Raw genomic sequence first — 15,771 nt, 5'->3', positions numbered from 1 at the left:
ACTGTGGGCTAAACACTTATAAATATTTCCACAGATGTTAGCTTGAGCATACTTATGTTGAAAATTACATGCTGATGTAGCAAAATGGCCAGTGTCATGGAAATGTTATGTGGGGCCTCTACCAGACAATAACCAGTTACTTAAGTCTTAAGCAGTAACCTAGTCACAAGTTAATGCAATTAATGGTGTGATAAAACAAGGAATAAACCACAAAGTTCTTACACAAAATGTATGGATGATTCACTTTATGCAAGTGTGACCAGGGCTTCTAGCCTTAGGAGTGCTTGGGAGTCCTTGACTCCCATGGTCTCTGAGGCTAGGAATGCTGATCAGCTGACAAGGGTGGAAAGGTCTGGTCCTTTAATATTTTCTTAATGTCATTTTAATTGTGTTTGTAAAGTCTATTTCACTTAGCTTTAAGAAACAATGGTATTTAGAGAACCATATCCAAAATTGCCTCTTCTACTATATCACAGAATAGTTATATATTTTCCACTGTACCTTCACTTGCGTGACGGTCCCTAAAAACGTTCTTGGGGTGGATGTTAAATCCTTCTATATCATGTACTGAAGATGCTCTTCTTATACTACATATGCTTTCCTTCGATCTGGAATGTGTTACTGGAGTACTGGTCTGTATCATTTCAGGGTAAAGTCTGTCCCATTGCCGCTTAGGTGATGAATGGTCAAGAGGTCCTGATATATTAACCAAAGGAGAACATTTACTAGGCTGTATCAGTGCTTTTGTATCATCCGCTTCAGAAGGGCTACAGCTTTCTTTTGTAGGGGTTTTAAAGTGCTTCATAGCCACTGAGTCATCACTGTGCTTAGATGAATCAACTATCACTGCATCAGGGTCTTCTTGTGGTAAGGACTGTTTTCTGTATGTTAAGAGTCTCAGTCCAGGTAAACGGAAACCGAAGAGCTTGCCTAAATAGAAATATATATAGAAAAATTCATTACTAAAAAATAATGACTTGCTATAAGTATTTTTATTCTCTCAAACATCTTTACAGCTTATAAGAACAGCGGCCACAACTAATCTTACGAACAGAATGTACAACTGACAAAATATGCGTCTGTAGGTTTGCACTAATCTTTTTTGATAGTTTTATGTTTTAGTCAAACACCAGTTATGTGTGCTCAAAAGCATCTTCATGCATTTCACAGGTCAGACTAATGATTTAATAGTCCCTTCTCACTTAAAAATCTGTGAATCTATCAAAGACTGATATAACACAAAATTGCTGCATTACTTGGTAACTGTATCCTTAAAGGATATTTGTAATATTTGTTATCTGCTGAATTCCATACACACTAAAATTTATATTTGCTGTTTCATCCAATTTGATTTGCTCTATAAATTAAATTGGAAAGTTATTCATTCTAATTCTACAGAAAGGAAAATGAAGTTCAATTTCAGTTTTATCACAATCCCAAAATTTTATGTTTATACATTTAACTGACTCACTTATCTTGCTAGACATTTAAAAAAATGAAAAAGCCAAATTCTATCCTCTGTTGAACCAATGCAATGCAAAGATCTTTAGTTCATTTGTGCAGGACTGGGTTTAACTGGATTCAGTGGGCTTAACTGGGCCTAACATATTGAAACTCATGGTAGACGGTACTGAATGTTCCTGAAAATTAATGAAGCTGTACCGCAATAGAAATTTCAGCAGCTAAGAAAGAAAGCATACAAATGGAGCGCTATAAAGAGAACATTTGATGGGAGATTTTAAAAATAATTCAAATAGAAAAACAAAAATAGAGTCTTTCAAATACTATGTAGCCCAGCTGGCAAATGGAAGAAGAACTAATGTCTTTGACATATAGATAATGCAGCAATACAGGTTACCAGAACAGCTGGTTCAAAAAAGGTAGAGCAATCATGAAAGAAATGAAGTGATAAAAAAGTCAAGTTTAAAGGCAGAAATAGTTTGACTCGTCTGTGTCTGTCTGTCCGTCCATCCGTCCGTCCGTCCATCCATCCATCCATCCAATTTTAGGATTGTATTTTGCCAACCCTTACTATAGTAATTTAGGAGTTTGCATGTTAAATCAATGCAAAAATGTTTTCCTAATGGATTTCCTAGAATTAGTGGTACTTCCTCCCCTTTTTGAGGTAAAAAACCCCTCTGCTTGGGGTAGGGTTTTAAATTTTGATTTTATTAAATCAATTTTAATCACTGATATTTCTTGTTAGGATAATGTTTGGTAATTTTTAGCACTTTAGATTTATCTGCTCATGCTTTGACTAATCAAGAGACAGAATAGTGAAATGTTTTGAGATATTTTGTCTTTTAATGATGTGTATGCACAATAGCTGATGCAGAGAACATGATGGCACAGCTTTGCTACTGAATTTTTCAAACTTGAAGTGCTATACAGTCAGTATTTAGTTTCTTATTTAATACATTTAAGTCAGATTTCTCTACTCTACTTCATGGGAAATCCCCTGCACATCCAGACATAAACTATGCACTAAAATCTCTGTCACCCCAAACAAGAGACAAAGATGATGTGGACAGCAACTGGAGATTTCATTTTTCAATCTGCAGAATAGGATTCAATAGCAATGTACCTTGGGAGCTATTTTGAAAGCCTTCTTACTTGGTTCTCCTAACATACTATGTATACTTGAGTAAATTGCCTACAGTTAAAAATTAGTGAAGTACATAAAAATCATTTTATAGCCTTTTTAATGCACATGAAATTGAATTACAAAACAGCTTATAAATCAATTTTGCAAGCTTATTTCATTGAAGGTCAAACAATTACTACATTTTTTTTCATCAATTACATTACATTCCTTTAATATACCATTCATAAGACTTCCTGGCATTAGATATTGTTAAAGGCTTTTTGCTAGCACTCTAGTTGAGTCATATTCATGGTGTTGCAGATGGTCTTTTCTGCTTCACTAGGTTAATATGACCATGTTCGACTGCATTACTGATTTAGCTGTCTAACTGTAGTTCAGCTGGAAAGAATACACAGTGAGAATTTTGCTCATTGCTAAGACTTTCAGGCGTGAAATAGAAAACCCAAATGAGTATCTCTTTGTTATTTCTCTTTCAAATGAAGGAGAGTGTCTCAAAGTTAGAGTCCTCATTTCCTGCTTTTTAACTAGACTGTTCTTTAAAATGGGAGTATTGTGGCTCATCTTTAGTATATGGATAATGAGCCATACAGTGTGCTGAATGTTCAGATCCCTTCTGCAGTACTGCAGCTGAAGCTATCAGAAAGCTCATTCACAGATCATCTGATTTGCATCAGACTTTCTTACTTAGTTCAGTGATACAACATAACATGATGCAATATTCATGGCTCTAGGCTAGAAGTTTCAGTCTATGCAAAAGTGTCAGTGGGAGCTTTTCCAATATCAGAACTATGGGATCAGGTCCTTTCCTTTTTTTTGTTTTAGGCTGGGCAGTTCCAGTTTTAGACTTACATGCTGACTGAGCTGATTTTACTTATATCACTGAAGAGTTTCAGATGTAGCCAATTAGTTCTGACTTTACTGGGAGTATTAGACTGCATTATGCTTGAATGCTTAATGTTTGATAAGAATTAAGTTTAGATCACCATGTTGCTCTTAGTGCTAAGTAAAGAGCAATGTGCAGCCATTATATCCCAGGAGCTGACCTGGAAATGAGCTATATGCCAAGTCACAATTCCATTCCTGCTACCCCTTTCCTTACCTACACATTTTCCGCTCACAAGTAACTCTCTAATGGCCTGCACTGGCTGCAGATTCATTATTTCTCTATGCTGTTTGCTGAGCTATCCTAGGTTCTGCTTAATGCCTGCCCCTCTTTACTGTGTAAATGTGAGATTACACATTACAATTGGGTTATATTAAAGACACTCAAAACTTGAACGACCACACATTAAGTGTATTGTTACACATTGCAATTAGCATGTGCTAAGGAATTTCAGGCCGTGTTAAAGTTAGCATGTGTTGTGAGCAATCACATGTTAAAGGTTAATACCCTCTCTAATGTGCACTCCTAGAGGATGGGTGAGCATGTACGTGACTGGGACCTGCAAATCTGTCAGTGCTTGCCCTGCTGGTTGGCTCTCTGTGGAAGTACAGGCTCCAGGATTGGTGTCCCACTAGAACCTAGAGCCCCCTACCCTGCCAGCTTAGACCAGGCCCCAACATTTCCCCAGGCTATTTCCCCTGCCCCCTTAGCCCCCCAGCCCCACTGGCCCAGATCAGGGCACTTCTAGCCCCCTGGCCTGGATCAGTCCCTCCCACCTGCTAGTCCCTCTGACCTGCATTGGGGCCCTGATCACTTGCCCCCTCATGGATCCCCAGAATCTGGAGAGTGGTGGTGGCAGTGATGGTGGCATCAGACAGGTGGAGGGGCTATTTGAAGGCTGATAGTGTGCTGAGGGGTGATTCAGGGACAGAGGTGACCCACGGTGTGGAGGGGAAATCTGGGCATGGTGGGAAGGGGGGAGGAAGAGGGGGCTTCCTCCCCCAGCCTATGCTAGAAAGCCAGTGAGTGGTACAGATATGAAGGAGATGTGCATCTCCTAGCCATGCCCCGCTTGCCAGCCTTCTAGTGGCAGGTATGAGCAGTGCGTATTAAGGAGGGTGTTAACCCTTAAAGTGTGACTGCTCACAGCAGGTGCTAAATTTAACACAATCTAACATTCCTTAGAGTCAGCATGTGTTAATTGTAATGTGTAATCTCAACCTAAATGGACTATGTGAGGAGAAGCAGCATGGGGCATGTTTTTCCCCCAGGCTCAGATCAGTAATATGGAGATGCTAAGCAGAAGAGGAAAAGGGTATCTAGTATACTGTGGCCACACCTATGCATGCACTTATCTGTGGAGTAGACTAATTAGCTGTGGAGTAAAGCATCACCATGAGATGATATTAGGCCACAGTAAACTAAATAATGCTGTGCTAAGATAGTACTGTCAGGAACAGTGTACATTGGGGTAATTTACTATGATTAAATGCACATGTAGATGCTGCTGTGGGTATAAATTACATCTGACTCCTGCCACGTGGCTCTGTACTTTCAGCATCTTTGTGCCCTAGCTCAGGAGTTTTCAAACATTTTTAAGGTACACTTCTGGAGGAGCTGGAAGGGGGAGGGTGGCGGCCAGACACAGAGCAGGTGGGGTAGTGGCAGCTGGACACAGAACAGGGGGCTGGGGAAGGGCTTGCATGTCGTGGTGTGGGGTGGTAGATGGTGGCCACCACTGCCATGTGTGAGCTCCCCTCCACCTTGCATCCAGCCGGCCAGGTGGCACCTGTGTGGACCACAGAGGGGAGCCACTGCCCGTGCTCCCTCCCCCCCCTGCAGCCCTGTTCCTGGGAGGTGGCAGCATGCTGGTGCTCCATCCCCACCCACCCACACATACCCCCTAACCCCTTTCCAAGTACCCCCAGGGGTACACTTACCCCTGGTTGACAACCCCTGCCCTAGCCAGCCCCACCACTGCTTGGCAACACTACCCATACCCCAGGGCTTAGTGGCCCTGGCATTAACTCCTTTGCCCTGGCTCAAACTGCCTGGGAGTAATTTACTCTAGCTCAAACTGCTCTGGAATTTATTGCTTCAACTTAATTGCATGTGTAGATGTACCCTGTGAGTCTCTAGAGTAGTCACAAAGGGCAAATGAAGTGCTTGCCTATAGTCTGTTTCATAAGAATTCTAGGTATTTCCCTTCAAATATATATTTATTGGAAATAAAGGCACATTATTTTCCATGCTGAGTTTTCTATTTTACCCTTTTCATGGCATCTGATGCGAAAAGCTGGAGCTCAAACCTAAAACATGTTCTATATGAATTATAAAATGCCTGATTTTTTCATGGAACCTACAGGGTGCATCTACATGAGATACTATGTCACTGTAGTGATGTGCTATGAACACATAACATCGGAGGGCACAAACAGTGATGCCACTGCTATGTTGCCATAGTGATGAGATCCCTCGCTATAGTGCATTGCTATGGTGAAGTAGCTGCTAAAAATAACCATGTGCCTCCAGGACAGTGGAACTGCAGTTACTGCATCGTCATTTAGTACTTCCTAAAGGGACATTACTTTAGGAAGTACTAAATGAACTAAAGTACTTCCTAAAAGGGCAGTACTTTAGGAACTACGTTTAGGAAATACTAAATGACAGCGCAGTAACAACTGCCAGCGCAGTAACAACTGTGCCATGGGGGCATGTATAGATGTGCCTACGGTCACCTACTGGAGGAGAGTGTCCTTATGGTTTGCAGCACTTACCCCTTGCCCAACAAGCTATCTGTGCTACTCTGGAGCACTGCTTTCTGCCTAACTGTATCCAGTCGCTTTTCTGACAATGAGCCATATTAAAAGGCCTCCTAAATGATCTTCCATGTCCAAACACATTTTGGGAGAGATCCATTGCTCCCTCCAGTGAAAATAGGTTTACATCTTTTGAATCTATGATATTTAAATCCTTTCAGCCATTTCAAGATGGCTTCTTCTATAGTCACAGAGTCATTGAAAATGTGTTTTAATTCTATTTCTGTTTAAGAAGTCAAATAACCTTAGAGACAAAACTCTCCTTGGCTCTACATTAGAAACTACAGTAGGCCACCAGTCTCAGGCATTAAGAGAAGTGCTGAATGGCAATATGTAAAGTGCATCGAAATGTTTTATTTTTGTGTTATGAAAATGATGAGGTTAGTGTCATGTTTTAAATTAAAGGTTGTATATCAACTTATGACTAAAGCTACTTGGAATAAGGATTTTCTAGCTCCTGAAAAAAGGGAAAGTTTAATTTTTGGTTTCCATGACAACTAAAAGCCAAAAACTCAAATTTTATGAAACAACATTCTGAAAAAAAAAAGTCCAGATTAACAGTATTACTTTGCTTTCATACATTTGAAAATTCAACTTCAATTTCGGCTCCTTTATTATGATTTTTTTATATAAACTGAAAAACATTTTGAAACAAAAACAATTTTGCAATGAATAATTACTACTTTTCTTTTTTTCAGGCTAAAATGTTGAAATGGCACACTGTTTTATTAATGAAAAATACCCTTTAGTTTTTAAATGATATTTTTCTCAATGTGTAAAATTTTGTAAAAAACAGTTTTTTAAAAAAGTTTTATTCCAGTAAAAAAAACTATTGCAATGAGCATTTTTCAGGTTGCTCCAGTTAAAACTTTTGTTCTACTTCTCATAGATAGTTTCAGGTAAGTACATTTTTGTTTGAAAATGAAACACTACAGCAAAAAACAGATCTGACTAAAGGTTTCCTAGGTAACTTCATGCACCTAGGTGACAAGAAACTTCTGAGCCAATATTTCATGAGAGTTCTGTATCAATAGAAGAAATTGGCATCTGGCCTGTGAATTATCTGAAAATTTTTTAACATAGTAATTGCTTAAACTATACATCCCTTAAATTCTCTAGGGATAAAAATGCTTATTTATGTTGATGACATCTTCATTGTAATAGAGTCAGAAAAGTGCCTTAGGCCATTTGTGTGGCAGCTTTGCTCCTTTAATTTATTTTGGTCTGTCTAGTTTAGAGACCTATGAAGATGATTTCTGGCAGCTCAGAAAACACCTGTGAGCTTCTTTTTGACTATTTCAGCAAGCCTAATGTGGTATGCCATTCTAGTCTTTCTCATTCTTCTGGATTTACCTTTTCAGAATTCCTAGATGGATAACTCCAAGGAACTAGATGGGTTCTGGTATGCAACAAGCATAATATCTTCTTTCTATCAGGTCATAGTAGTGTGATATCATACATGATAAACTAATGCAAGTTACAGTTACCATATTTCCAGTTCCAAAAAAGAGGACATCTGCCACATGCATGTGCGGTGGGGAGGGAGTGGGGGGGGTATATGACTGTGAGGGGCACTGATATGTCAGTGCCCAGGCCCTGCATATTCCATTGCCCCTTGCTCCCAAGCCGAAGCCCCTCCAGCTCTGCTGCTGCCTGTCACTCCTAACCTGGGGACCCCTGGCCCTACCAGTGCCCCCCACTCCCAACCCACAGTACCCTGCCCCCCTTGTCCATGCTGGTGCCTCTCACTCCCAACCCACAGCCCCCCCCATCCCTGATGGTGCTCTTCACTACTGCCCCACAGCTCCTTGCCCCACATTCTAGACCCACAGTCTCCATGTCCCTCACTTGCAGGTCAGTCCTCTGTTCCCTCCATCTCCTGGCTGCCCCTCTCCCCCCTGCAACCTTTTTCCCTCAGTTGGCTGCTGCCTACAACCCATTCCCCTCCACAAGTTGCAATCCCACACCCCAGGGTGATCAGATGCTGCTGCAAGTGAAAAAGGCAGGTGCTAGGACCCTGGGGTACCTTCTCTGCTGTGGCAGAGAAGCTAAACTGGAATTGGTAGGTGCGAGGATCCTGCAGACATCCCCTCTGCTGCCAGCTGGCCACCCAGTTCCCAGCTGCAATAGAAGCACCTGGGCAGCTTCTTCTCCCAGTGTCTTTAGGCACCCCCCACCTCCTCCCTCCCACACACACACAGCTCAGCTGACCAAAATCTCAGACATTTGATCAGTTTTTAAAAAAATGCCTGGACAGAGATCAGAGGGTCAAAAAAGTAGACATGCCTGGGAAAACCCAGACGTATGGTAACCCTGGTGTAGGTGGATCAGAGTATGTGGCTGATTAATCATAACATTTGGGACTGTAGTAAGAGTAAAGAATACAGCCTGACTGGCTCCTACACATCCACATTAATTGACTGTTTATAAGTGAGGTATAGATAGGATTCCAAGACTTTGTAATAACTAGTACCCTGTCTAAGGATTTAGACAGAAGTGCAGCTCCCCGCTGTAACTGAGAATGCTTTGCAGGAAGTGTTCAAAGTTACAACAATCCCCTGGAACAAACAGAAGTTCACTGTTGGTTTGTTGTGGTGGATGGGAATCTAGCTGCTGGCTACAACCTACAGCCAGTTTCCCCAGCAACAGCCCTTCCTCCCTGTGAGGCTGCAAAGTTTTCAGAATGGGAAGGGGGGAATGGAGGAATGGAAGCTCGTTCTAGGGGTTTCTCTGACCAATACTGGAGACTGGGTTGGGTGAATTGAAGCCTCTGCACCTTGGAGGGGAGGGGGCTCCAATACACCTGCTACACCCTCCAGCCAGGACTGAAAGCCCCCCAGGCCTAACTCTCTCTGCTCTCTTTCCCCACTCCCACTCTGATAACAGCTTGAGGCTGGCAGGCAGTGCAGACAGAAGTTACAGAAGATGCTTTGTTTTGAAATCCCCTCATGCAATAAGACTTCAGATTTTCACCAGATCAGCCATTTTTGATGATGCCTGCAGCCATTAACTTGTGTTTGGTCACGGTTATAAACCACTTCCTATGGCCAGATTCCCTAAAGTAAGATTTGGTCACCAGCTTTCAGTTAAATAACACTAATTCTTTTGTGGTTGCAAGAACACAGAAGAATGGATAAAGCTAAATTCTCCATTTCCTAGAGAGGTCCAGAGGCTCTGCATCTGTTTCCTATTTCTGGTATGTCAAAAAGGGATGATGAAAATAACAAATGGCTAACAGTTGCCTGACAAGCATCTCTGACCACCAATCCTCCAGCCCATAGATTCATTCAGCAATGAAGCTGTTCTCAGGTTTCCCCCAAAGGGCATTAGGAGCAGAGGAAGAATTCCTTAATGAAGGATTTTCTAATGATTGTCAGGAGCTCATTCCAGGATGCAGGCGATCAGAAATGCATGTGAGTTGCCCTAGAAATTTTGTGAGGTTGAATCAATACAAACTCAATCAAACCACAAATCTAACCAAAATCAAGAAATCCCCATCAAATTCCTCAAGCATAACTACTGCTAAAGGGGTTTTTATTCTGTGGATCAAATGGGACTCATAACCCAGAGGAAACAATTTCTTTTCAGGGAGTCCTAAGTAGTGAGTAGTTGGCTAAAGGAGCAGCAGAAGTTTAAATGTGCTGTATGCAATGATTAAAACAAAAGCTATTGCCATAGCATCTGCCTTCCCTGGAATCACCTAAAAATAGGTAAGTAAGCCATACCTTTAAAAACTCCACTTGTGTCATGTGTCAGCTTTATCTCCATGACCCCCACATGCCATTTAAATAGCTCAGTGAAAAAGAATGTATCTTTTATTCCCAAGGGAAAATATTGCTTTTCTCTGTATTCTTTCATTGCCAGAAATTAAGTTAAAAATGAAAACATTCATTTATAAATTGCTATTCAATGAAACAAAATGTCAAACATCACAATTAATGTTAAGTACTCAGAATTATTGAGCAAACACTTTTTATTGTAATAATAGTTTTGAAATTTGAGAGAGAGAATTGATGCTATTTGTCATCTCCAGTCTGCATTACCATTACCTAGATCGTCAGACTTTATGCTGCATTGTTTCTGTCTATGCAGCCAGGAAGTGAAGGTCTGAAGCTGGCTTCTTTATTAAGCTACGTTTCAGAAGCTAATTCATATATCTGTACAGATGTCCGCCACATGGTTTATTTCATCCTTTGGTAGATAATTTCTATGTTTTCATATCCAGGCAAATGAGCTGAAAAATGTTTACATTCTCTTTTGTATCAGCTTGAACTCAGCTTTAGTAGTTTAAGTGTTAGACCAATAGGCCATTTATACACATACATTTTGGCACCATGATGCACCAGAGATCCTTTGCTTCAGAGCAGACTCAGTTAATCGAGTCTGCTCCACATGCGAGCTGATGTGCACTGTGCAGCATTGCGTGCAGTTGTATAAATGGTGAAATGCACATCAGTGCACAGAAAATGGCAGTGGTATGCTTTTGAACTAAAGCACCTTCAATGTGTTTTAGTTCAGAAGCGTGCTGCTGCCATTTTCTCAGTGCTGTCACACATTTTGCCACTTATAGAACTGTATGTGTCACAGCGCTGGGTACTTTTCAAAGTGCCCAGTGCTGTGGCACTTACATGTGTGAAAATACCCATAGTTCTTACTGGCCGCATCTACACACTTACTGTGCAGTAGGATGTTACTACTGCATAGTAGTGTTGCCAGGCACGAACCATGATGTGATGCTGCTGTGCAGTAGTAATGAGCTACTATGCAATAAGGATCACTAGGCAACCGTGCTGGGATGCTAGTGTGCAGTAACACTGGTTACTGTGCAGTCATTTAGTACCTGGTTGTGCAAGCAACTTTTGTAGACACGGCTACAGAAATGAAAATTCAGACGGTTTGTTAAGTGCTGACTTGCCCTCTTGGAAGATAATATAAAACTTAATAAGAGTTTGCAATCAAAGAAAAAAACCACGAGTAAAAGAATTTTATATAGAGATTTACCTGAAGAAGAGCCACTTGAGAGGTTGTTACCATCTGAAACACAATTAAACTAGATTTACAGACAGCATTAAGTTTTAATACAAGTTAAGAAAATAAGCATTAAAATGTGTGTACTCAACAAGAATTTCAGTTTTCTACACATTGTATAAGAAAATAAAAGAGGCTAAAATACTCTTCTAAAAGTACACTCTCTTTCCTACTTGCAAAATTACATTGTTAAATTTGTTGTATAAATAAAGGTCTATTTCCCTTTACAAGTATTAAAATCAATAAAATATCTTTACTGGAGCAACTGAAATTAGCCTTAAGGAGAAGTTAATTATGATTGTTTAATGACTTTTATAAAGCACTTTAAGATCAGAACCTTATGTGCTATTTAAATGTAAATTATGACTTATATTAAAGAGAGGAGAGCTTTGTTAACAAAAAGTAGAATGATTTGTCTGGCAATTCTTTGTGGTAAGGGACCTGGCCTTGGCTGCTTGACATTTATTTACAGTATAATCTTGGAAATGTGTACTTTGTAAAGAGTAACTTCATCTGTAAAAGGGAAGAATATGCTTGCTTATGTACGCCTACTGTGCTCTACAGAGATCTCTGGAGTGTCCAAGAGATGATCCCTAACTTGTGTGTGTATTACACATAACAGATAAGAAAACAATTACACAAATATAGAGATGAAATATAAGAGGCAGTAGTTGTAATATCCTTTGTTGATATTCAGTGATCTGGGACCACATAACAATAAATAATAAAACACACCCATTTTGGATCAATATCTAAGATACAAAATCTTCCCTAATCCACTTAAGTTAGGATACTTCTATCATCTCATATAATTCTCTTAGCCTACTTTGACAAGTTAGCTTTATGTTTTCAATATATCTTTTTCTTCAAGTATGAAACTCCATTTTGTAAATGACAGTGGCATTTGAAATATTCCAGGCTATTGCTTGGTATTACAATAATTAGATTATGAGTTTGTGAGAGAGTCATTCCATCAGTGGCCTGTCTGCTTCTCCAATTACTGCCTTGTGGTTTTTTGGGGTTTTTTTTGTGGTGTTGCTCCCTATAACCTGATACGACTTTCTTTAATGAGTTTGCAAAATTACTACCTTGTCTTTCAGTTCACCTCTCAGAATTAACAGCTACTGTTACACATACCCAGTAAACTCCATAATGACTCCATACTCCATAAAGATAATGACGAGACAGGAGGCTTGTTAAAAAAAATTATCACTTATTAAAAGAAAAATATTGTGCAGTCCATTTAGGTAGCTAGTCTACAGTCACCAAGTGTTCTTGTTCTTATCCATGACTTCTCCCCTCTATTGAGTTTTACACTCACCTGTTACATCCTGCCCTTGTTTTTGTAAAATCTCCCAAAGGCACAGGTTGAAATTTTATAGAATGTTTGTATGGCAAAATGGGGATCTGTCCTAATTGGGGATTCATGATGATACTGTAATATAAACAGCTAATTACAACGGCTAAAATTTCAGAATGCTTCAGTTTTACCCTGACCCTGAGCAGTGACTCCCTTGTATTAAAGGAAATTATATGTCCTTTTAAAAACCCAAAGAACATATTTATTCATTTTAATGCCATCTCTCCTATCCCTAAGCTTCTCTTTATGTTCTATATTTATTTGACTCAAATTACAAATTCCTTGAGAAGAAACCCTGCCTTTTTTAAAAAGTGTAGTTTGATATGTAGTAATCATACTAAGACAAATAACATCTTATCAAATGGTGTTTCAACTTCTCCTAATTGTAATGTAGTTTGATAAGATGTTTAGTAAGCATTTAAAAAAGGTAAGCTCCCCTAAAAAAAGAAATAATAAAAATTTAAAACCATGGAAGTTTTTTTAATGTAGCAAAATACACCAACTTCAGTATTTCTTTGTAACCGCTTTCACATTCAAGCAGACTAGAAACCAATCTGTAAAAGTGCATCTTTCAAATAGAAGAATTTGCCATTTTGTTCATAAGACTTAAATCTTGCAACCCTCTAAGAGCTCTGATGGAGCTTTGTCTGACTAACAAATGTTGGACTCGGGCTCCCTTTATTCCATCCAGTTCTCCCAAAGTGTATCTCAATTCTTTTTTATTATGTCATATTCAAAACCTATTGTAAAAATATTGATGGTGAATGTTAGTTGCAAGGAATAGTGCAATATGTCATTAAATTAAACTAAATAAGATACTTTCAAAATGTTTGTTTCTTTCTCAGTGTAATACACTGTTGCTGTTATAGAACTATTTCTTCTATCATTTAGTGATAGGCCTTCCTTGCTTTCAGTTTCTCTCCATCTTGCTCCATCTTGGCACATAAACTTTCTGTATTGCAAATCCTTGGCTCCCAAAGCAGGAGATTTCAGGAGGGAGTAGGCTGTTGGACTTGTAAAGGTTTGCTTCATGAAGTAGAAAGTAGGATATTTTTCTCTTTTCTCTTTCTCTCTCTCTTTCTCTTTGTTTTAGTGATGTCTGATATAAAAAAAGATTAAGAGCAGTAATAGTTCAGTATAACTACATTTTTACACTGTGACCTCACTGCTTGGAACAACCATGATCTGGAGGTTGCAGGGCTTGAGAAGGATCCCAAAGTAGAGCACTGGGTGGCTTTAATCATCTTATTGCATATACATGCATCTCAGTGCCCCAAAATGGCCTGCTTTGAGAAGAAAAGTTATAGCTGTATTCTCCATATCACAGTCAGTATCTTTGGATGTCTGGCTTCCTGTCAGTTTGAAATGGCTGTATATTTTCTCTATGCCCATTCTGTGTCATAACTTATTTAGAAATTTTACTTTTGTTAGTAGCCTCAGGAACTTCATGTCTCAGAGGTGAAGCATGAAATGAAAAGCCAGGACTGGGGTATTTTTTGTGTCACAATCCCCTGAAAATCTTGTAAAAATCCTTCCCTTGTCAGTTCGGCTGGCAAGCGGTAAGGTAGGAGTACATGATCGATAATGAAATATACTCAGAATAGTCTCGGCCACCTAAATTTCCTTTTGGCAATAAATGACTCTTAAGCTTTGTTTAGTTATAAAAGTCAGACTGGTTTAACTTACATTGTTTTTTACTCTGACCTTATGAAATGAGCACAGCATTCTGCTTTAGACACTCTTTAGTTGGTATTTAGAGTGGTTTATTTTATCTTAAACCTATCTAAATGTAATAGACAAACTAATCAAGAATATACTGTTTTAAGACTGCCACATGGGCTTCTAGCCAAATTTCTTTAAAAACACTTTTCTTGTTAACCTAGTCCAACTTTGTGTGCAGACAAACCCATAGAAAGTCCTCTGATGCAGTGAATCCAGTCGGAAGAGAATTCTTGTTCCCTAGAGTCAACCCTCTTGCCAAAAATCCTACTGAACTATTTTGCCTGGGAATGAAATGTTTATAGAAGCTTCCAAATCTCCTAGATATGACAGACATTTTTGGGCATAGATTTAATTACCTCGACGACTTGCAACCAAAGATTACTAACTTCTCATCAGATTAGGCGGAGACAACTCTGCAAGGCCAGCTTTAGCTTTTATAATAAAATGAATATCACTAACAATACTTTTGACTAGTATAGCTCAGCATTATTGAATTTAGCACCTTAGAGTGCTTTACCTGTTTTAATCTATTTCACTGATGGAGCAGAATAGCTATTATGTGTCTTCCTCCATGTGATTACAATGGTCAATGCCTAGAATGATAATAACACACTGGGGCTAGGTAAAGACATTCAAAAAGCTCAAGGCAGAATCGATTTAAGTTACCTGGCTTTCTGTAATAGTTTATATTGGCAGCGAACAGAACATTTGCCCTTTGGTTGAGGGGATGGGTGGGAAATCTTAGACCTGGTTCTGCTGTTCTTAAACCAATCTATGTGTGCTGAACTTCTGTTTTTTATGGGTATAGACCAGTTTTGTGTGCTGAACTTCTGTTCTGTTACAGGTTTAGACCAGTTTCTGATCACTTACACAGGTAAAAGTTTAATGTTTGTACCTGGCCCTTAAGTTAGCTAAAGAAAGGAAACAGAAAGAGAGAAGCTTCCTAGTTAGAATAAACTTTTAAAATAAGACTAGGTAAAAATAGTTCTGTATCTAGAAACCAGCTTGCATGAAAGTTAGAAAAAAGAATGAATGACCTAGACACAAAATCAGTTTCTGCAACCTTGAATCTAAATTGGTATTTCAAAAGAGAAGAGCCCCCAGCAGAAGAAGATTACTATACCTAATTGTTCAATAGATGTCTGGAGGAGAGGAGATACATTCACCTCTGAGGGTATAAAGTACGTTGTTTAGTAATTATTCAGACCTGAGGAGCTGACAGTTAAAGCATCTGATTGTCTTAGATGATTGTAAGTTTAAGAAGGAAACACAGTACATCTTAAACTCTTGTACCAAGGGTTATATGGAAGTTTATATGGAACAGAGGCTGCGTTTGATTTATTAGTTTAAGGAG

At 39.2% G+C, this 15,771-nt stretch overlaps 1 protein-coding gene across 1 annotated transcript in view; it reads right to left on the bottom strand.

Moving 5' to 3' along the window:
- Positions 1-15,771, bottom strand: part of KCNH7 (potassium voltage-gated channel subfamily H member 7) — a 384,158-nt gene that overhangs the window by 130,739 nt on the left and 237,648 nt on the right. Inside the window, exons 4-5 of the mRNA XM_019554564.1 lie at positions 11,309-11,341; positions 502-930 (exon numbers count right to left, since the gene is read on the bottom strand). Coding sequence (XP_019410109.1) covers positions 502-930; positions 11,309-11,341 — 462 coding nt within the window. The remainder of the gene's footprint in view (positions 1-501; positions 931-11,308; positions 11,342-15,771) is intronic.

The sequence above is a fragment of the Crocodylus porosus genome, unplaced genomic scaffold, assembly GCF_001723895.1.
Source record: "Crocodylus porosus isolate Cpor-Errol unplaced genomic scaffold, CroPor_comp1, whole genome shotgun sequence".
Classification (NCBI taxonomy): Eukaryota; Metazoa; Chordata; order Crocodylia; family Crocodylidae; genus Crocodylus; species Crocodylus porosus.
This window is presented reverse-complemented; position numbering and strand designations above follow the sequence as displayed.